General features: G+C 43.2%; 1 protein-coding gene across 1 annotated transcript; it reads left to right on the top strand.

Annotated features, from left to right (window-relative positions):
• The first annotated feature begins 598 nt into the window (after positions 1–598).
• LOC113039949 (calpain-2 catalytic subunit-like) lies at positions 599–19,643 on the top strand. The gene is made up of 22 exons (XM_026198127.1): positions 599–708; positions 10,701–10,908; positions 11,810–11,879; positions 13,381–13,499; positions 13,731–13,864; positions 14,067–14,235; positions 15,715–15,798; positions 15,875–15,960; positions 16,031–16,105; positions 16,187–16,347; positions 16,434–16,603; positions 17,053–17,064; positions 17,510–17,721; positions 17,866–17,902; positions 18,039–18,104; positions 18,189–18,246; positions 18,364–18,428; positions 18,630–18,698; positions 18,876–18,954; positions 19,037–19,153; positions 19,280–19,338; positions 19,429–19,643. The coding sequence occupies exons 1-22, from the start codon at positions 659–661 to the stop codon at positions 19,450–19,452; spliced, it is 2,124 nt and encodes a 707-aa protein (XP_026053912.1). The 5' UTR covers positions 599–658; the 3' UTR covers positions 19,453–19,643.
• Positions 19,644–23,210: the final 3,567 nt, after the last annotated feature.

Here is a 23,210-nt window from a genome sequence, read left to right on the forward strand (position 1 = left end):
TTTCTTTTCCAGCTTCATAGACATAACTGACTTTTGTCATTTTGTGATTTTGTAACGTATGTATTTGAAAGTTTAAGTGCAAAAAGACATGAAAGAGAACTAAGTTTAGTACTCAAATGTCATATACTGTATATATATATATATATATATATATATATATATATATATATATATATATATATATATATATATATAAGGATTTGCCGCAGATGATTCAAATGTGAGTTTTGAGCAGTGTAAAGTAGCACTTGTTGTTTTTTCTTTTCTCTGATCACAAATGCAGACATGGTTTTATGTTTAAGCACCACGATGCAACGCAAACACAGTATTAAAACACAAAATTAATATTAATAGGCCTAACTACTTTTGTTTTAAAGAAAGTTGTTTAGTCTACCTAAAATAGTTTATTTTATCACAATGCCTTCTGTCGCTGCCACAATCTAAATAAGGAAATGAAACATTACTATTGTTACGTTCTACAGACTAAGTTTTTGTATACATGTCTTCCCAACCACTAGGTGGCAGTCTAGAGTAGGATATTTTTTGGACCGGGAAGTGCTAATGCGTTGGTGGAGGTGACAATATTCTGATTAGGATGAGTGGCGTACAAGCTACCAAATTGTTCTTCCACAAGGTTATCGTAAAAAAGTTCTGAAGCATGAGAATGTTTTGTCTGGGCATCACAAAGACTTTCCAGCGGATTTCAAGGTACTTCTTTTGGCCCGGATTGAAGTCTGCAGTGTCAGGCTTTGTTCGCTCCTGTTGTGTTTGTCAGCTCTCAGATAAACCAAATCAGGTTATTTCTCCTGCTCCTTTGCAACCAATTCCTGTTGTGGGAGAGCCTTTTGAGAAACTCCTGATTGATTTGTGTGGGTCCATTGCCCAAGTCAAAGTCAGGTCATCAGTACATCCTAATGTTGATGTGTGCTGTGACACGATATCCTGAGGCTGTCCTGATACGTACTCTTAAAGCAAAAGTAGTTGTTAAGGAGCTTGTAAAATTTTGCTCTACATTTGGATTGCCTAAGATTATCCAATCTGATAGAGGTACCAATTTTACCTCTCATGTGTTCAGGCAGGTATTACGAGAACTGGGGGTGAAACATCAACTGTCAAGTGCCTATCACCCTGAGTCCCAGGGGGCACTTGAAAGGTTTCACCAAACTTTAAAGTCCATGCTTCGTGCATACTGTCTTGATACAGGAAAAGACTGGGGAGAGGGATTTCCTTTACTCATGTTTGCAATTAGAGAGACCGTTCAAGAGTCACTGGGTTTCAGTCCTGCAGAACTCATTTTTGGCCATACAGTTCGGGGACCACTGAAGTTGTTGAGTGAGCAGTTGCTGTCTAAGACCACTCCACCCATGTCAGTGTTAGACTATGTCAGTTCTTTTCGGGAACGTCTCCACAGGGCATTTGAAGTTGCAAAACAGCATCTTGTTAAAACACAGGCTAAAATGAAAGCTCATTATGATAAGCAAAGTGTAGTGCGTAATTTTCAACCTGGTGAAAAAGTGCTTGTCCTTCTTCCTGTTCCTGGCTCAGCTTTGCAAGCCAAATTTTCGGGCTCCTATGTTGTTGAGAGAAAGCTTGGTGACACAGACTATGTGATTAGTACCCCAGACCGTAAGAGGAAAAACCCGGTTGTGTCACATAAATGTTGAAAGCCTACAAGACCAGGTCGGTATCTCCAGAGTCGATACCAAAACCTGTATCGGTTTTGTCCACTAGTGTCAGGCAAGTGGTATATAATCCTGTAAATGATGGCTTAGCCGATAGTGACGTTCATGGCCTGACAATGCGCTTGAATAATTCCTCCATTTTGAGTGATTTGAAATCATATCTCTGGTATCTTCCTAAAGAACAATGTGAGGACATTGTAAATCTGGTCCACAAGTATTCTACTTTATTTTCTTATGTGCCAACGCAGACTACAGTGTTGAAACATGATATCGATGTGGGCGAGTGTAGGCCAATCAAGCAACATCCATATCGGCTCAACCCAATGAAGGGTGAATTAATGAGAAAGAAGTAGAATATTTGTTACAACATGGTTTGGCCTTTCCCAGTCAAAGCCCATGGAGATCACCCTGTATTTTAGTTCCAAAACCTGACTCAACTGTAAGATTTTGTACTGACTACCGTAGGGTTAATAATGTAACAAAACCAGACTCCTTCCCCCTGCCACGTATGGAGGATTGTGTAGATCGAGTAGGCTCTGCTCATTACATTACCAAGCTTGATCTCCTAAAGGGGTATTGGCAGGTACCTTTGACCCCACGGGCCTCTGAGATCTCTGCATTTGTCACCCCTGATAACTTCCTGCAATATTCCATTATGGCATTCGGGATGAGAAATGCCCCAGCAACTTTCCAACGGCTCATGCAGAGAGTTTTGTCAGGGGTGACCAATTGTGAGGTATATCTGGACGACTTGGTTATCTACTCAATGTCTTGGGAGGATCACGTAAATAACTTGAAACTAGTTCCCTTTCGATACTTCACTCATACTGCGTATGGGGAAAAGCTCCTTTTTTCCTCGATACTGAAGCCTTTTTTCAATAACGCAGTGCAACTGCACTGCCATTGGTTTAATCTGTAAACTTTTTTAAACCAATGACAGCGCTGCGTAGCTGCGCGAGCCTGTGGTGATGCAGCGCGCCAAAGCCCGCCAGAATGGGCGGGGCGAATGGCTATATAAACAGGCAATCGCCAGAGGAAATCAGATCTTACTCCTTCAGCGACGACTTCACTTCGTTGGATCTCTGCTGAACGCCTTCGCCTGGAACGAGCTCTCGCCGTCGAAGAGGCACCGCAGCGGATCAGCTGAGACCGCCGACCGCCTGCAGCGCCGGCGTACTCGCAGACAGCCGCTCTCAGCGCCGATCTCGGGCCGCCCGCTTCCCGCTTCCGGCCGCTTCTCAGCGATCTCCTGCCGCCATCCGGCGATCCTAAAAGAGCTTTTTCCAGCGGTTTTCACTGCTCTAAAAGAGCGTTTCTAACGCCGTTTTAACGGCGACGGCCATGCCGCGCCACAGCTGTTGCACATGCAGAGCCCCTCTGCATGAGGACGACGGCCATGGTGAGTGTGTTTTCTGCCTGGGTAAACCCCATGCTGAGGCTGCACTCACTGAGACTTCATGCTGCTTTTGTGAAAGCATGAGTCTCGCCTCTCTGCGCTCGCGGATTGCTTTCTTTAATGAAAGTAATCCCGCCCCTCGCGCCCTCCCGTCTTTTTCCTCCCGCGAGCCGGCCAGGAAAAGACAGCGGGGAAGAGGGGCCCAGCGCCCGGATTTGGGTGAGCTCACGCCGGCTCAGCGCCCGCGTGCCTCACCCTCTCCAATGAGAGAGCCGTCCCCTGTCCTCTTCTCACGCCCAGAGCAGCGTCCCTCGGCTGAAGCAAGCGACCTCGTCTCTTTTGGCGGATCGGAGGACGAGCCGCTTGACGACTCCATGTCACTCGCGGCTTCTGAAACGGAGGACTGGGCCGGCGATTCTGACCCCGCCCACCTGCCGTCACTGGAGCCCATCGACGCCAGAGCTGGGATGGATGCCGAGCTTCTCCGCATCCTCTCCAAGGCCGTTGAGGAACTCCATTTGGAGTGGGCCCCCCCTGAATAGCCGACACGCAGCAGGCTGGACGAGTGGTACCTGCCAGGACGCCGCCATGCCCCCTGCCAGCGACCTGCCCCATTCTTCCCTGAGGTTCATGACGAGCTGAAAAAGTCGTGGCGCGCCCCCTACTCGGCCCGCCTACGCACTTCCTCTGCAGCTCTCAGCTCAGTAGATGGCTCTCAGGAGAAGGGCTATGAGCAATTGCCGCCCCTGGATGAGGCCGTGGCTGCTCACCTCTGTCCCCCCGCGGCTGTGGGGTGGAAAAATAAGAGAGCCCTTCCTTCCAAGCCCTGCAGGACGACCTCTGCCATGGCTGGCAGGGCCTACACTTCTGCGGGCCAAGCCGCTTCATCTCTGCACACCATGGCCATATTGCAGGTGTTCCAGGCAAAGCTTCTCCGTTCCCTGGATGAGTCTAGCTCTAGTGAACCTGCTTTCCGTGACCTCCGCAGCGCCACTGATTTGGCTCTGCGCGCCACGAAAGCCACGGCCCAGGCCATCGGACGATCCATGGCCAACCTGGTTGTGCTGGAGTGCCACCTCTGGCTCAACCTAACAGAGATTAAGGAGAGCGACAAAGTGGCCTTTCTCTATGCCCCAGTCTCTCCATGCGGCCTCTTCGGACCAGCGGTAGAAGGGTTTACAGAACGCTTCACTGCAGCACAGAAGTCGTCCCAAGCCATGCGACACTTCCTGCCCAAGCTAAACCGCCTAGACGTCAGGGCCCCCGGCAAAGGATTGTGCTGGACCCGACGCCCTCTAAATCCTCCTGATCGTTGGGGAAGAAAGAGGAAGGGGCAAAGTCCCGCCGCGGCCGGACCACCCCAGAAGCTCTCTCGCCTGTCTGCTGTGCGACCTGGGCCCACTGTTGTTGCGTCCACGCAAAGCGCCGTTGTTATGGCGAACACAATAAATATTTCACATTTTCAAAAAGAGAGCACTTTTCCTCTTCCACACTCGTCAGTGTTCAGGCCCCTGATCAGCGGTCTGCCATCCGACACTATCCAGCCCCTTGTCACGCGGGCCGAGGCCTGGCAGGCCATCCCCGGAGTGTCCAAGTGGGTGTTGGGGATAATAAAACACGGATACTCACTGCAGTTCGCCCGAAGACCCCCGCGTTTTCGCGGAGTGATTCCCACCTCGGTAGAGCCGGACGATGCTCAGGTCCTCCGCACCGAAGTGATGACGCTGTTAAGGAAGGGAGCCATAGAGATAGTTCCTCCCTCAGACAGCGGGTCGGGGTTCTACAGCCGTTATTTCCTTGTCCCCAAGAAAGATGGCGGTCTCAGACCCATCTTAGACCTCAGACACCTGAACCTTTCCCTCATGAAACGGAAGTTCAAGATGTTGACACTGAAGCAGATCCTCACGCAGATTTGCCCAGAGGACTGGTTCTTCTCGCTGGACCTGAAAGATGCTTACTTTCACATCCAGATAGCCCCCCATCACAGACGATTCTTGAGGTTCGCGTTCGAAGGTGTGGCTTACCAATATACAGTCCTTCCCTTTGGGCTGTCTCTAGCTCCCCGCACTTTCACGAAGTGCATGAACGAGGCGCTCTCCCCTCTGAGACAGATGGGAATTCGCATTCTGAACTATCTCGACGACTGGCTCATTCTAGCCCAGTCACGAACCGAGCTAGACCACAACAGATCCATGCTCCTGAGCCACTTACAGTGCCTAGGACTCAGGGTCAATTTCGCCAAGAGCTCACTGCTCCCCAGCCAATGTATTACGTTCCTGGGAGCAGTTTTCGACTCCGTCAATATGAGGGCTGTCATATCACCAGAGCGCGCTCTTGTACTTCAGCAGCTCGCGGCCTCTGTCAAGAACAAAGCCTGTTTCCCTCTGAAGTTCTTTCAGAGGATGCTAGGGCTGATGGCTTCCGCCTCCCCAGTTTTACAGCTCGGCCTCCTACGAATGCGGCCCTTGCAGTACTGGCTGAAACTCCGGGTCCCACCTCATGCTTGGCGGCACGGCCGCTTTCGCATCAGGGTCAACCAGGCCTGTCTAGCAGCCCTGGAGCCTTGGATGAACCCTGTTTGGTTCAGTCGTGGAGTACCCCTACAGGCGGTTTCCAGAAGGACGGTACTCTCAACAGATGCGTCCAACCTGGGTTGGGGTGCTCTGTGCGAGGGCAGACCAGCCTTCGGCTCGTGGTCGCACGAAGAAAGCCATCTTCATATCAACTGCCTCGAGATGCTGGCAGTAGAACGAGCCCTTCAATCCTTTCAGGCAATCTTGGAAGGGCGCCACATCCTAGTCCAGTCGGACAGCATGACAGTGGTGTCCTACATAAATCACCAAGGCGGCCTTTCGTCCAGCCGCCTCTGCGCACTGGCAAAGCGCCTCTTGGAATGGGCATTACCCAGGTTGCGATCGCTCAAGGCGACACACATACCTGGCAAGACGAATCTGGGAGCAGACATGCTTTCACGGAGCAATGTCCCCTCGGACGAGTGGATGCTCCATCCCCAGACAGTTCTCAAAATCTGGGAGATTTTCGGGAAGGCAGAGGTCGACCTCTTCGCCTCAGAAAGCAACTCTCATTGCCCAACTTATTTTTCAAAGGAAACAGATGCGCTGGCCCACAACTGGCCCAGCCTCCTTCTTTATGCTTTTCCCCCGATCGCTCTGATCCCTCAGGTCATCAGACGAGTCAGGGAAGACAGACACAGAGTCCTCCTAGTGGCCCCACTCTGGAGGACCCAAGTTTGGTCCTCGGAGCTTTTCAGGCTTTCCATGAAAGCCCCATGGCCGATCCCCCTGAGGCGGGACCTCCTCTCTCAGGCGAACAGGACAATCTGGCATCCACAGCCAGAACTCTGGGCTCTGCATGTATGGTCCCTCGATGGGAGCCTCTGAGCCTCCCCGGGGACGTACTACACACCATTGCTCAGGCAAGAGCCCCGTCTACAAGACGCCTCTATGCCCAAAAATGGTCAGTCTTTGTTGACTGGTGCTTAGCACAAAACAAATACCCTGTTGAGTGTGATGTATCTCCGATACTGTCATTTCTCCAGGAGCGTCTAGAAAAGGGTCTCACCCCTTCCACACTCAAAGTGTACGTAGCAGCCATTGCAGCATTTCATGCTCCTATTGCTGGCCAATCAGTGGGTCGACACAGCCTCATTGTGCGTTTCCTCAGAGGTGCTAGGCGGTTGAAGCCCCCACGTCCTCTTACCGTTCCCACTTGGGACCTTCACACGGTCCTTGGAGCACTCAAAGGACCTCCCTTTGAACCGCTGCGGTCAGCTGACCTTCGGCCCCTAACGCTCAAAACCGCTCTGCTACTTGCTCTAGCATCGGTCAAGCGTGTTGGCGATTTGCAGGCCCTCTCGGTGAGCCCTGCATGCCTTGAGTTTGGGCCCAATGACTCTAAGGTCATTTTAAAACCCAGGCATGGCTACGTACCTAAAGTGCTCTCGACGCCATTCAGAGCACAGGTAATTTCCCTCTCAGCTCTGCCTCCGTTGTCAGGTGAGCGAGAGCTGGATTTACTCTGCCCAGTGAGGGCTTTGAGAATTTACATTGAGCGGTCTCAGCCGTTCAGGCAATCTGACGAGCTTTTTGTCTGCTTTGGTGACCGCACCAAAGGGTCTTCGGTCTCAAAGCAACGCCTCTCGCGTTGGATAGTTGAAGCTATCGCTCTATGTTACTCCTCTATGGGCCTTGAGTGCCCCATAGGAGTTAGAGCCCACTCTACTAGAGGGATGGCCTCTTCATGGGCCTGGTCTAGTGGTGTCTCTATCAAGGACATCTGTGAGGCGGCCGGCTGGTCCTCGCCGTCCACTTTTGTCAGGTTCTATAACTTGGATATCCCGACCTTGCATGCTCGGGTTCTTTAGGTTTGATACGACGGCCTCTAGCAGACTCTGTCATCATACCGCCTCCAGGGAGCTAGCTCCCTCTCAGCAGTGTAGCGTCAAGGGTTCGATGGCTCCGGCCCTCTCACTTATCCTCTGGACCCCAGGGTGTTCAAGTTAAGTCTTGTCGTTCCCTACCGTGGCACGGCGCGGTTGAATTCGTTCCCCATACGCAGTATGAGTGAAGTATCGAAAGGGAACGTACTCGGTTACGAACGTAACCTCGGTTCCCTGAGATACAGAACGAGTACTGCGTTATATGCCGTGCCACGAGGCTGCGGGTTCAGTGTCGTCGCTTCAGTCGTATGACCTGATTTCCTCTGGCGATTGCCTGCTTATATAGCCATTCGCCCCACCCATTCTGGCGGGCTTTGGCGCGCTGCATCGCCACAGGCTCGCGCAGCTACGCAGCGCTGTCATTGGTTTAAAAAAGTTTACAGATTAAACCAATGGCAGTGCAGTTGCACTGCGTTATTGAAAAAAGGCTTCAGTATCGAGGAAAAAAGGAGCTTTTCCCCATACGCAGTACTCGTTCCGTATCTCAGGGAACCGAGGTTACATTCGTAACCGAGTACGTTTTCAAGAGGTTGGCTGAAGCATCATTGACCTTAAACTTGGCGAAGTGTGAATTTGCTAAAGCTATGGTCACTTATCTTGGTAAAGTGATTGGACAAGGGCAAGTTAAGCCAGTTGATGCCAAAGTGTATGCCAAAGTGCTGCAGGATGATGACTCTGGTGTTGAACACCCTGTAGCTTACTTCTCTAAAAAGTTTACAAAGAGTCAAAGAAGATATAGTACTATAGAGAAAGAAGCACTATCTCTGTTGCTGGCACTTCAGCATTTTGAAGTATATGTTGGTGGAAGCTGTAATCCCATTAGGGTGTATACGGACCACAATCCCTTGTTTTTTTTTGTCACGAATGTCCAACTCAAACCAGCATTTGATGAGGTGGTCGCTCATTGTACAGGAGTTCAATCTAGACATTCATTATAAGAAAGGAGTTGAAAATGTTGTTGCTGATGCTCTGTCACGCGTTTATGATGGTGAAATTTAAGGGTATCCTGTCTTGTATTATATACAAACCTCTGGTTTGTAATTTATGGGTGGGGGTGTTACGTTCTACAGACTAAGTTTTTGTATACATGTCTTCCCAACCACTAGGTGGCAGTCGTGGTTGTCCCCCCCCCCCCATGCCTTATTTCTGTGCAGGTAAAGCCAGGTGAAGGTGATCTCTTGGAATGAAGGATGTTCGTTTGGGGAGTGGCCTGTCGAAGTTTAAAAGCCTCATCGCGCTCAAGGGAGAGGAGCGCGTGGTTCTTTTGTTGTTTGGGGCTTTAGCTAACAGTTGGTTGTTTCTAAGCTTTACTGTTGTTCAGTTGTGAATCAGTGTAAAAACCTTTCTATTTAATTCTTTGCCTTGCTGTTAACTTGTCAACATTGTTACATTGATATAGACACTTATTTCTTTCTGTATTTATTTTGATACCAATTGTGGAAACGTATCTTCTAGTTTCAATATATACATTCAAAAAAAGTTCTAGGGAGTGGGTGCCCTCTTTTTATTATTTTTGAATCATTTTCTCCTGTTTAAAACTAGAGAGGGAGTAAGGGAATTATATTGTTGTTTAGTTACTTTTTATTTCTGTAAGGTAAGTGTAGACTTGGTCGCAATAGTTAGAGGCATTTTTTTATTGTATTTTCTTTGGGATTTTCATCCACTCCTGAAGACTTAATACTTCCTTGTTTGTGTTACATCAAATAAATAGTCGTATCACAGTTATGTTGTTTATTTTATTTTTTTACTTTAATGTTGCTTTCCCCTATCCTAGACTGGGTGGATCGTAACACTATGCCGATGCTCTTTTTTTTTTAATCTCTTTTATTAAGGAACAGTGGGGTTTGAGCCTGTGGGGAAGTTGAGCCACTTTGTTTCTAGGAAACCTTAAACAAAACATGACCACAAATATATGAAGAGTTATCAGTTTAAATGTTAAATGTTGAACTTTATTTTCTGCAAATTTTAGATCATTTTTAAAATGCCTTCAAAGTTGTGAACTGTATCTTAAAACTTTTACGTAGTCATCCATCCATCCACTGGGGGCAAGTTGAGTCATGAGCCATATTTAAAGCCATATTCTGTAAGCAGTTTATCTCTGATCCAATGTGATTATTTCCAAGGATGCACCAAATGCTGAAATGTTTTTTCATGTTTAAGTTGAGCACATTAATTTAAGCATTACATAAAACCTACACAGCATAGGCCTAGCCATGATATATACACTGCTTTCTATTTAATGGGCTAGAATTCTACCTTAATTCTACAAATCGTAATGCTACTGTATGCATTTTAAAAACTTTGTGACAATAGTTTAAGAAGGGCCGTTTCCTGCTGTGTCATGACGATGTGCAAAACAAGAGCCATATAAATGGTTAACAGAGTTTAGAGCCTAAAAACATGACGAATGTGCAAGAGTCCGAATAACAAGGATGAACTGGAAGTTGAAGGTGATAGGAAGCACTGTAATAACGTTGAAGTCTGTGGTTTTGAATTTGAATGTTAAACCAGCACACACGGGTGTGTCTGGCCATGTCAACATAGCCTACTTTCGTCATGTTTTTGCCAATTTAATTTCAATCAAACATTTATATGCAACTCAATTACAATTTCTTGCTTTTATATTTCAATGCATTTTGCAAATACAACTCCTGCCAGCATCAAGACATGAACCTACAACCTTTTGGGTTACAAGTCCAACTGTGTAACCATTAGGCCACAGCTGCCCCACTAATGGACTACATGTGCATTTTTTTTTTCTTTCCTGTTTTAATGTAAATATATAATATGCATGTAAAAAGGTAAACAAATGAACACAATAAATATTCAACATTTAAAGAAAACTTATTTTCTTCCTTCATAGTATTTGCTTATAAATGTTGTTTCCTAAAGTAAAGTTTTTTTTATATATATATTTAAAATGTATCCACTATGAGCTTTAGATAATTGTATATTCATTATACATCGCTGGGTTGCATGATGTGTAAAACCAGGTTGAAAGCAACACCTGTTCCTGACTCCACCCCTCACTGCTTTACCATACAGCAGCTCTCACTTAAAAACCAGCATCAGTCTCACACAAACACATACACTACACAAGCTTGAGAGGAACTTGAGTACGACTACAGGGCAGCATGTCTAATATTGCTAAGGTTCTTTCTAGGAGGCAGGATAGAGGAGAAGGACTGGGAACAAATGAGAAGGCGATTCCCTACAACAAGCAAGACTACCAGACCCTGAAGCAGGAGTGTCTGGCGAAAAACACCCTGTTCTGTGACCAGACCTTCCCTGCTGAATCTGACTCCCTGGGATACAACGAACTCGGACGGTACTCCTTCAAGACCAAAGGAGTGCAGTGGAAGAGACCTAAGGTACTGCAGTGAGTGTTTGCTTTCTTCCGCACAGGTGGAGTTTAGGTAAATATTAAGGTGTGCTTTTGTGATCATTGTATGTTTTATAGAATTCATTTCTACCTGAGAAAAATATTTAAATAACTTTTATTCCATCTATTTAATGTATAAAATAAATGTTTTTAAATAGTGATGTTATTTAGAGAGCATAGTGAGGTTAATTCAAAGTAAAAAAAGTAATATCAATATTAATTATTAATTCAAACATTTTCATATTGTTTTTGTCATGCTTTTCATTATCATTAAACAATTCAATAATAATAATAATAATAATAAATTTAGCAAAAATAAAGTCAAATTAGACTTTACTGCAAGAAACACGTTTATGTCTCTTTTAAATCAGTTAAGGTTAGGAGTTTCAGTGATTAATACAACTATTCAGTTAATTCTAGAATTGGTCAAATTGCAAATTTATGTTTAATCGCTGCCTTAAAATCTTAATAAACCGAAAGTGGTGCAAGGAGTCCACTAACTTGACAGAAAGTCAAGAGCAGAAAGTATATGATGAAAGAAAGAATGATAAATAGTAATTTATATGAGAATCAAAACATGTATTTTTATGTGCATGCATGTGAATATATGTTATATTCTCACTATGGTAACTGACGGCTGCTCAGTTTTCTCTTTAGGTGTGAGAATGATCTTGAGTCTGTTGATACATACAACATACAACAATACGATGCTTTTTATATGTTTTTTTTTCTTTTATGAATACACAAGCCACAGCAGCACACTAGATCAACTGAAACTTTTATATGCGTTGTTTGCTAAGAGCAATTACAAGCTATTGTCATTTAAGTGTACTTTTACATAACGTAACACTATCACCTCTAATTTTTCCTCACATTGTCCCTTTTTAAAGGAGCTCTGCTCAAACCCTGAGTTCATTGTGGACGGCGCCAATCGGACAGACATCTGTCAAGGAGCTTTAGGTGAGGAACAAGTCTTTTGTCAGAATGATGTCCGGGTATGTTATCTTAAACTACTTACGAATTCCACTAACAAATACAGGTTAAGTCAGTATCCCTGAAGTGCAGCATTAAAAAAAACCTGATAAATATGGAATTTCAGGATTTTTTTTCATGCATTACTCTATTAAATGCGGTGTTTAGTTAGCTCTATCTGCTGGTGTGTCTGCTTTATGTTGACATGAGTAAACTGTCCTCCACCCCAAACCCACACAGACTCATATTGTGCAGTGCTAACGACCAAGACACAACAAATATAACCACTAGATAAGCAATTGTGTCATATATGTGACTTATATGATACTCAATTTCTCAAAAACACAATAAATAACAGTTAGTTTTAACATTTTATAAAAACACTGCCCAGTTAAAATGAAACATGAAGTTCCAAAAGCAATGGATTGAACTCAGTTAAAACTGAAGTGATATGTCTCAGTGCCTCCTTCAGTTTTCTTCATCCGTTTTGGTAAAAAGCACAAAGTAGAAGGCATGCAAAGTAAGAGGTATCATTTACTCTTAAAAATAGAGGTTCTTTATTCACATTTACGGTGCGAAACTTCTAACATCCGTGAAATTTTGTTATTCGACAAAACGTTATTTTTCACAAAAACAAGAATAAAGCAATAAGCCGCAAGAAGCCGTGGTTTACAGTGAATTTCTAACAGCTAAGGGGCGTTGTTAGGCACAACGCGAAGCACTGAGTCACTGTAAACTATAAACCATAGCTTCACGTGGCTTATTGCTTTTATAAAATGGTTATTCCATATTTATTGTAAGGTTTCACAGAATAAAACGGAGCAAAAAAAGTTTAATGATATTAAAAAAAAAACGTATTCTTCCACTAAACAATGTAGTTCCTCAGAAACAGTTGTGATACCAACAAAGTGGTAACTGAGCAACACACAGAAGTAAACAACGTTGTATGTTTGTAGTGTAATTTACAACAGCTTCTAACGTGACTCAACCAATCAGAATCAAGGACAAGAACTATCCGTTTTATAAATGGTTATTTTATGGAGTCACTGTGAAAGCACCCTTTTGCAACTTTTTTTTTTTGGTATGTTCATGACCATAGCACAAATAAGCTCAAGTTTAAGTGGTAAGTGGATACGTGTACAAAGTATGAACAATAATAATAGTGATGCTTGCTTTTGCAACCGCTAATTAAAGTTACCTCACAATGCAAGAGCATTTCCTGTGTTGTGGAAAAACATATTGTGAGATATGGGAGTGGTTAAAATCCTATAGCTTGAAGGTAAGCTTACAGGTTGTAGGCTCTAACCCCACAGTGGGCCAACCATCAACATTGAACAAGATGTATATGCGCAGGATCCTCTTTGAGCAAAACATGGAAGCCTAGGTTGATCCTTGAGGACTATATCTGTCACACGTGAACTGGAAGACAGTTTGCATTAAACAATGAGCTCAATGCGGAAGTATCTAATGACATTTGATTCATTGGCAGGTGACTGTTGGTTGCTGGCGGCTATTGCCTCTTTGACTCTTGATAATGCAATTCTGGAACGTGTAGTTCCTCCAGGACAGAGTTTTATAGAGGACTATGCCGGCATCTTTCACTTTCAGGTCAGGACATTCAGTGCATGGGATCGAAATGTCTGAGACACCACTAGAGATCTAGGATTTGAAACCTGGAAGAATAGTTCAGAAAAAAAAAATCCAAAATTAGTTTCACTAGTGGTCTCAGTCTTTTGGATCTCATGTAAATATTAATTGCAACACACAACCCTATTAGCATTCCAATGATGAATTAAGGGGACACTGTCTGAGTGATTGTTGTTGTTGGCATCTCTTCAGTTTTGGCAGTATGGTGAATGGGTGGATGTTGTCATTGATGACCGGCTGCCCACTAGAGACGGGAAGCTGTTGTTTGTTCATTCAGCCGAGGGCTCTGAATTCTGGAGCGCCCTGTTGGAAAAGGCCTATGCAAAGTAAGTGTGTTTTTATTCATCATAAATTACCTGCTTCTACTAACCCGAACTGTAATGCTGAACATCAAGATACTGAGTCATCTGAAACCGTTGGTAAACACTGTATCAAACCACTGCCTACAAAACACACAATGTTCATATAACATGTCACATATCAATGACATGACCAGCCGGTGGCGCTGATTATTCCCATATTTTGAAGGCTTAATGGCTCATATGAAGCTCTGTCGGGAGGTTCAACCACTGAGGGCTTCGAGGATTTCACTGGAGGCATCTCTGAGAACCACGAGTTGAGCAAAGCTCCTCCATACCTGTTTAAGCTCATGCAGAAAGCACTGACGCTGGGATCATTACTGGGCTGCTCCATTGATGTGAGTCACACTCCATTTCTGTTGTTTCACATCATTTAAACTTACAGCTGCGGTCTGTGGTATAATGAATAAATATGGTTGAAACACCTAAGCTTCTACATTATTTACGAAGATTCCAGATAGCAGTTTTTTGCTTGTGAACAATTTGCTTGTGCTTTGTGGGTGTTTTGCAGGCGACTTGCAAAGAACACTTGCCACATATGCAAATGGGTTGGACTCACCCATATTTAAAGAAGGATTTTGTGTCTGGAAATATCAAATATTAGCTCACTTGTGGCTCAAACTAAATACCAGGAGTTTCAAGTGTGACTAATATTATTATTCCTTTAATACATAATAGGATAAACATTTAGGCTAATACTGATTATTTTTTCATACTTTGAAGCTGATAACCACTGTGTTGTTTAATATAAAGTATATCACACACACACACACACACACACACACACTACTACTACTACTACTACTAGAGGTGGGTTATTTGACCAAAATCTTATTTCATGGTATTAGAAATTTAATTCCACTATTATAACAATTTATCTTGATATAGCTATTTTTAATTAATTTTAATTGTAATAGCTTTTTTATTATTAAAAATAAGAACAAATAAACAAATTACAATCACAACAGAACAAAAATACAAGTTGAACTTGTTTTTCAGCTACAGTATGTTTATTTAACATCTAGTAAGTAATGTACCACAGAAAGGAAACAGATCTGCTCATGCGCAAGCAACTAGAGGGCATTTTTCTGTCACATACCATGACTGTCCATTATGATATGTAGGCATTTTTATATTAATGTAGCATACACAATAATAATCTTTTACATTGTAATCCTTTAATTTTTTATATTTGACGTTTGTCTGCACGTCCCTGTGTGTGTAATGCATTGCGGACCTGCCTATAGGCACATATTACTAACAAGCTCTTTAAACAACTAAAGAAACTGCTGTGCACTTGAATTAAGGCCAGGTTTTAGTTGGTCACTGGCACAATCTATTTCAGTTGCTTTAAAATAGTAACGCCCCAGCAATGCACCTGAACACACTTCATTTTCAGACCAGCACGCCCAGGGCACACAATTGGGCGCAAATGCATTTGCTATTTAAACAACATGGCAAAGGAAGAGAAAATGATAACTGCATCGGGCTGAAACTAGCAAAAAACACTTAATGACGCCACAATAAGCTGGGTGTTTGATATGGACCCAAGTCTGGTTCTGGATCTATCCGAAATGAGGACGCAGCAATGAATTGTGTTTGTTTTATTGTTTAAATTTTATTTGAATGTTCGCCGGTTCCCACCACCTTTGTCCTTAGTCCACAACGACTATGAAGGTTTTTATAGCGTTACATATAGTAAAAACCATAATATTGTGAAACATTAATATTTAAAATAACTGTTATATTTGAATTTTTTTAGACTGCTATATATTTGTGTGATGTAAAGCTGATTTTTTTGCATAATCATTGATCAGATTACCAGTTCGTATGAGACAGAAGCGGTGACAAGTCTGAAGCTGGTGAAGGGTCATGCCTACTCGGTCACGGGCGCAGAAGAGGTCAGAAACTGGCACTGAAATATGGATTTGATAGGAAAACACAAAGGAGCCCTAATGGCTGTCATCTTTCTTACAGGTTCATTCCAACGGCCGTCTGGTTCAGCTGGTGCGTATCAGGAACCCGTGGGGTCAGGTGGAGTGGACGGGCCCTTGGAGTGACAAGTGAGTTTCCATAAACAGATCTTACTCCTTCAACATCAGTCCTGTCAAATATTTCCAATGTCTTCTTCAGTTCCAAAGAGTGGAACAGTGTCCAACCAGAAGAGAAAGCTAAACTGGATTATTCGGGTGAAGATGGAGAGTTCTGGTAAGAGAATTTGAGCTTTTAACCCTCAACAACGTAACAAATATGTTGTCGAATACTGACAAATCTCCCTTGTCCTGTCAGGATGGCATATTCAGACTTCATACAGCAGTTCTCGAAGTTGGAGATCTGTAATCTGACTCCAGACACGCTTTCCAGCGAAGACGCGAGCCGCTGGAACTACAGCCAGTTTGAAGGCAACTGGAGGGTGGGATCCACCGCAGGGGGTTGCAGGAACAACCCAGGTAAATTGGGTTGCCACTGCAATGTGTTTGAAACTAAGGTTGTTTAGGCGTTTTTTTTGATCCACTGTTTGGTTCTTCCTCTCCAGCTACATTCTGCTCAAACCCTCAGTTTTTGATCAAGCTGGATGAAGAAGATGATGATCCTCATGATGGAGAGGACGGCTGCACGGTCCTAGTGGGTCTGATGCAGAAAGATGGTCGTAAAGACAAACGGTTTGGACGAGACCTGAACACCATTGGCTTCGCAATCTATAGGGTAACTATTAATATAGCAGACAACATTACTATAAACACCACAACCAGCAGAACCACCTAATCACATAATATTAGTTTCTAGAGGTGTTTTCCCCCCATTCATTTACTCCAGTTTCTTTAAAGACAATAAAGAGTCCTTAATTAAACCAACCTGCTCCAAAGTGAATCAAACATTTCAAACTTTCATTTAAAGCAGTTCATGGGTAGAGTAGTTCTTCACCTGGAGTTTGGAAAGATTTTTTCCCTTGAATAAAGTTAAAATATCAGTGAATTGCCTCTCTTCAAATGTTAAAATAATGTTTTACTTCCAGAACGCAACTGTTGCCCTTTATTTAACACACTTTTCCAGTGACATAACCATCGACATTACCTCTAAATAATATAATATTTTTGTGGTGAATTGTATGAATGTGAACACTGAATTGTACAATATTCTTTGGTGTTTTTCAGGTTCCAGATGAGGTGTGTATGAGCTCAACATGTTTTGCACATAAGAGTAACTGAACACCACAAACGTAACCAGTTGTTCTTTTATGATAGGCTACTATGGAGACTCTAAAGAGACATGGTGGTTAAAGAAAAAAGGAAGAAAAACTATATTTCAATGCTTTTTGCGTTCCCCTAAGAAGCTTTGCATTCATTTGCAAAACTTTTGAGCTGGAAATAATATGAGATGGGAGTTATAATGAAACGTTTTTCAAGGAACGCAATCCTTCTGTAAGAGAACTTGTGCGTGCACACAATTGATTTGCAAGAAAATGCTAAGAAATTTGGCGTGTGAACACTAACGCATTAAAATTGAATCTTTCCTCCTATTTTTTTCTATCATGTCGCTTTGGGGCGCCACATAATACATAGAAATGAAACAGCCATTACCAATTTTCATGCATCTGTGTTTGTGTTGCAGTTCAGGGGTCGCAATAACATTACACTCGGTCCTGATGTCCTGCTGCGTCAGCGCTCCATTGCAGGAAGCAACACCTTCATCAACCTGCGAGAGGTGAGCGAGCGCTTCAAACTGCCTCCGGGTGAATACGTCATCATCCCCTCCACCTTTGAGCCACATCGCAAGGGTAGCTTCATACTGCGTGTGTTCACAGAGAAAGAGGCTGCTGCCAGGTTCGTCCCGAGTGATTTTAGTTTATTTCAACATTTGTATGGTTGCTAACTGATTGTCGGACCAATAAATCATGACTGTACACTGAACATTCTTGTATTTGCACCCAAATGCATGATGGATGTTTCTGACTCTGGTCCCTGCAGCCAGATGGATACGGAGATCAGTGCCGATGTGAAAAAGGTGAATTTTTCGTTTACACACATAGTGTGTACTATTTTGCTTTATAAGAAAAACATTTCTGTAAATTCAGATGTACTCCATATAAAATCAATATTACTTTTCTTTAATGAATTTCAATATTTTATCTTTTTCCCAGCAATACATATCCGAGAGTGATGTGGACCCACATTTCAAACACCTTTTCAATCAGATGGCTGGAAATGTAAGTCGCATGGCTGGTCATTTTTTAATTTTGGGTTGATATCATTTTTTACCTAGTATACATGATCTTGTCTTCAATCTGCAGGACTCAGAGGTGTCTGTGTTTGAACTACAGCAGATCCTTGACAGTGTTACCTCGAAACGTAGGAAAACAAACTTCCTCGGTTTTATTCACATTTATTTAAATATAGGCTATATAATTGAATGGTTAAACATTCTGTACTGGTCATTTTCTAAATGTTTTGTGGTATATCACACAGGCACTGATGTGAAGATGGATGGATTTAGCATGGAAACCTGTCGCCACATTATCAGACTGCTAGATGTATCCTTACCTCACTGGATCACATGAATGAACACTACATGGATTAATGCAGAGATTTTTCTTTTTGTCAGCCAAACCCCTTAAATATTAACTTAAAGCCCCCCAGGGAGTTTAAGTTAATATTTGTAATAATTTCACTGTACAAAAACAGCAACCAAATTACACACAGTAACCCTCCTATGACCCTTGACCTTGGTCCAGAAAGATGGCAGCGGCAAACTCGGCCTCGTGGAGTTTCATATACTGTGGATAAAGATCCAGAAATATTTGGTATAATATATATTTTGGTGCAAATCAAAGATGAACAGCTGATAATCAATATGTTACAATCTATTGTGCATTCCTACCATAGAGCAACAACTTTGTGGGCACTAAAGTTCTTCAAATTCTTCATTGTATTTGGTGATGTTAAATAGTTAATGTTTATCTTCTGTCATTCCTCTCCAGGAGGTTTTTAAGAAGCATGATACAGACAACTCGGGCACTATGAGTTCCCATGAGATGAGAGATGCTGTCAAAGAAGCAGGTAATGAAGAAAATATAGTCATTCATTTCTTCAAAAAGTGGTCATAATCAGTGCATTAATGGTTGTATTTGCTTTTTCACAGGGTTCCAGCTGAACAATGAGGTACTTGAGGTGATAATCTCACGTTACGCCAATCAGCAGTACGCCGTTGACTTTGATTCTTTTGTTGGCTGTCTGATTCACCTGGAAATGCTCTTCAGTAAGTTTTCCGGAAGATTATCCAGTTTAATGTTTTCAATTACTGGAAATAAATGGCTCCGAATAGGAATTATAAAAAGGTGTTAATGCTGATTTACTGTAACATGTTCATCTGTGCTCTATGCAGAAATATTTAAAACGTTCGATAAGAAGGACACTGGGAAAATCGAGCTGGATATCCTGCAGGTGACTCACAAGTGTAAACATGGATTATGATTTATGTATGTTCTCATTTTAGTGTTTTCATTTACAAATGTGTGTGTGTGTGTTTTGCAGTGGTTGTGCTTGGCCCTGAATTGAAAATCCACTTAGCCTACCTTGCACCAGAACTGCACTAGAAGTCCATTCATTTCCTGCTATTAAAATGAAGATGGTGCATTAGACCTGGAATACCAATAAGTAAAATCAGCCAAAGACAGGCAAATAACGTTGGTATTGCTTACAGAATGCAATTTGTTTATGGTGCTCATCAGCTGAAAATAAAACCATTCACAGATACCTCATGACTGTTTTTTAACTGATTCATGCTCATTAGAATAATAAAGAACTATAAAGTGTGTTTATTATTACAATAAAATAATAATAATGATAACAATAACCAACATAGTAGGCCTAGACTACAAGTGTGCAAACCTCCGGCAGCGTAAAAGAAACATTAAAAAATTTTACATAAAAAATGGCCACTGAATATAGGGAATACTAACCGAATTTACACGGTCTGCCAGCCAGTATGGAGATTAGTAGGCTACACAAGGAAAGACAGGATTTGACACAACCTGTTTTTTAAGGTTTGCGTCATTTTACGTCTTGAGTTGGAGATGCGTTTTCTCTTGTTTAGTGGTGTCAAACATGTCAGCCCGATCAGAAGCAACATATAAATCACACGATATTAAAGAGACAGCTCGCACAGTGTAATTCACATCAAAATAAATTCAAAATAAAGTATATTGTTTGCACATTTACATTAAAGGCAAGATGACTAAACTAATAAAAGAGTACAAGTATAGAACTGGAATTTCTTTATGTCTGTCTAAATATAATTTCGTAATTGCAATGTCTTCTGATCCTTTCCCAAGGAAGGTGTGCTAAATACTGATTAATGTAAAATAAAAATACTATGCATATTTATATATTTTGTATTATGGAGTGACACTTTCATTCTATACCCCTCTGAATATATAGCTAATGGTAAATATTACTCAGCAGTGATCAGCAATAATCATAGGCTATAGCCTATATAATAAAGTATAGTCTTGGAGGTAAGAAGAGGACTTTCCTTCATCTGAAATGTTCCGTTGAAAAAAACGTTTTGCATCATTTTGTCGAGACTGAACGCAGCCCTGATAAATACGTTTGAGGATTGAGATGACCATAGAATCATTTTCAGCTGTTAACCGCAATCATGATCACGTCTGTAAAGTGTTTAGAATTAAAAAAAAAAAGCGATGCACGGTTCGCTAATGAATCACTCATTTGAGTCGGTTCTTTTCAATTAACAGTTGTTAAACGGATTAGCACAGTGGTTTGCTATAGGTCACTTTGATGCTGTGGTGACGTCATCGTATGGGAACACCCCTTGGTGTGACTAATGTCTAAAGCCCTGTACCATCCCGCCTATTTTAGTGGCCGAATGTCGCTTGGCACTGTACGCATGCATTCACATAGTATACCTGAGTGCTGTGTGCTATTTTGCTCAGATTTAATTTCCTTCAGGAAAGTGAGTTTTCTGTGCCATAGGAAAGCAAATCAGCAGAATTGCTTTTAACAAACAATGTTTTGCCAACCATGGCTTCGGACTCAGAGGATGTTCTGGCCGACACATGCATTTCTTTCCCTCCAAACGGACAGGAGAAATGCACCTTCCCTTCCTACAGTGAGCTGTTGGATGTGGTTACCGGCACGTTGGATAAACTGGCTCTGGATTGGGAAGTGGATGCGGCCCAAAAAGGCCAATCCCTATCTAAACTTCACAACCGTTTTTTAACTAATCGTGTACCTGCCCAGCCCCGTAAGCCACTGCCCTTCTTCCCAGACCTCCACCAATGGGTTTCGAGGTCCTGGAAGCAGTCTTAATCAGCAAGCATCACAAACGTCGCAGGTTTTCCCTACATTGCTGACATGGCGGACCTCGGTTTTACAACGAGTGGTTCTCAACCTTTTTTTTTCAGCGGGCCGCACTATGGTCCAGTGCAAGTCTCGCGGGCCACAAGCATATAATTTACATATTACATCACCAATACAAACTAACCTGATTTATAATATTATAGCTTAAATATTATGATATCTAATCTATTACATTCATTTAAATAAATAAATAATTCTACTCTCCATAAATAAAGCACCTGATGTTGTCGGGAGATAACCAATTCTTGTGAGATTCAGCTCGAAAGGAGTAACAGCACAAAGAAGTTGCGATTGTAAAGCCTGTGTTATACTTTCCGCATGAGCAATCCGGACGGGTACACGGCCAGCACGGACGTAGACTTCAATTTATACTTCTGAATGCGCAGGCTGATGGTTCGCTCTGCAACAAACATGTTAACAAACAATTGCCCAGAATTATTGCACATCGCTGTCTTTATATTCATTTATTGATGGATTGCACAGGTTCGCGTAGCAATGAGCTTCTTCACACTGCCTCCACATGTGCAATTGTGCTTTTGAAGCCTACTTACCACGCGCACCTGTCCACTGGCCGGCATACGTGGTTCTCTCCCTCCGAACGGACAGGAGAAACGCGCCTCCCCTTTCTCTGTGTGCTATTTATGTGGCTATCTGCGTGGTGGATAAACTACCCTTCTCACGGACCTCCACCAAGAGGTTTCGAGGTTCTGGAAGCAGCCTTAATCAGCACATATCATGAACGCCGCGGGTTTCACCATGATTAAGTGACATGGCGGACTGCTATTATACAGCGATGCCGTTTGACTACCTCTCTAGCTGAATGGATTGCGCCAAACTCCGCCGCGGCCTAAGTCTCGTCGAAGACCTATCGAGTCGTGTCTAATTTTGGCAAATCTTATTCTCTTTATGGCAGTTCTTAACGAGAAGCCTCTCGTTCTTAACCCCCATGCTCTAACATTGACTGTCTCGCAGCACAGGCACTTCGAGCGTCATTGAACTGAGCTGTAATTTGAGCACCCCCTCAGACACTGCACAATTCAGTCTTCAGAGTTTGAGGAACGGCATAAGAGACTGGCGAATATGGCCAGTTTATGACGGCTCACACAGCTGCCGCATTCTCGCTAGCGGCGTGGCCCTATGTTTATCTTGTTGGATTAAATCCTGCCATGGATACGCTTCAGGATTATACACAACGAAACGCAGCGAGTTTGACGCATGTGCTTTCCTTCAATGTTTGCCAGGGTCTGTGCCCTCCACTAAAGAGTGCTGTTGGACTGCTAATGCACATCCAACCCTCTCACTGCAGTCCCCACGCTCTAACATTGACTGTCTCGCAGCAAAGGCACCTCGAGCATCATTGGATTGAGCTATCATTTAAGCGCCCCCTCAGACTCTCTGCACAATCCAGCCTTCAGAGTTTGAGGGACGGCACAAGAGGCTTGCAAAGATGGCCAGTTTATGACGGCTCACACAGCTGCCGCTTTTCGTTAGCGGCAGAGCTCGATGTTCAAGTCGTTGGCCTAATTCCTGCCGTGGACACGTTTCACAATGTGACACTGATACACCATTCAGTTTTTAAGAGGCCCGCCTCTTTTCCACGGAATTCTTTCCACGGTGGTAAACCGATGGAAATAGCAGTGTTGCGACAGGAGATGTCAACTCTGCTGAGCAAAGGGGCTATAGAAGACGTACACCCCTCTCAGATGGAGGCAGGGTTTTACAGCCTTTCTTAAAAAAAAAAAAAAAAGACGGCGGATTGTGACCCCGTACTTCTCAAAATCCATGGATGCAGCTCTGGCCCCGTTGCGGCTCCAGGGCGTCCGTGTTTAAACCACTTAGACGATTGGCAGGTTTTAGCGCAATCGCAGACTCAAGCACACTCTCAACGGGTTCTTGTGCTGAATCACTTAAAGAGCCTGGACTTACACATGAAT

The sequence above is a fragment of the Carassius auratus genome, chromosome 22 (assembly GCF_003368295.1).
Source record: "Carassius auratus strain Wakin chromosome 22, ASM336829v1, whole genome shotgun sequence".
NCBI lineage: Eukaryota > Metazoa > Chordata > Actinopteri > Cypriniformes > Cyprinidae > Carassius > Carassius auratus.

What these genes read in the sequence shown, in the direction of transcription:
- LOC113039949 (XM_026198127.1), top strand. Translation starts at nt 659, where the DNA reads ATGAGAATGTTTTGTCTGGGCATCACAAAGACTTTCCAGCGGATTTCA. An exon ending in TTGGAAAAGGCCTATGCAAA is followed by an intron (nt 13,865 to 14,066) that starts GTAAGTGTGTTT and finishes CATATTTTGAAG; the next exon opens with GCTTAATGGCTCATATGAAG. An exon ending in GGTGAAGATGGAGAGTTCTG is followed by an intron (nt 16,106 to 16,186) that starts GTAAGAGAATTT and finishes TTGTCCTGTCAG; the next exon opens with GATGGCATATTCAGACTTCA.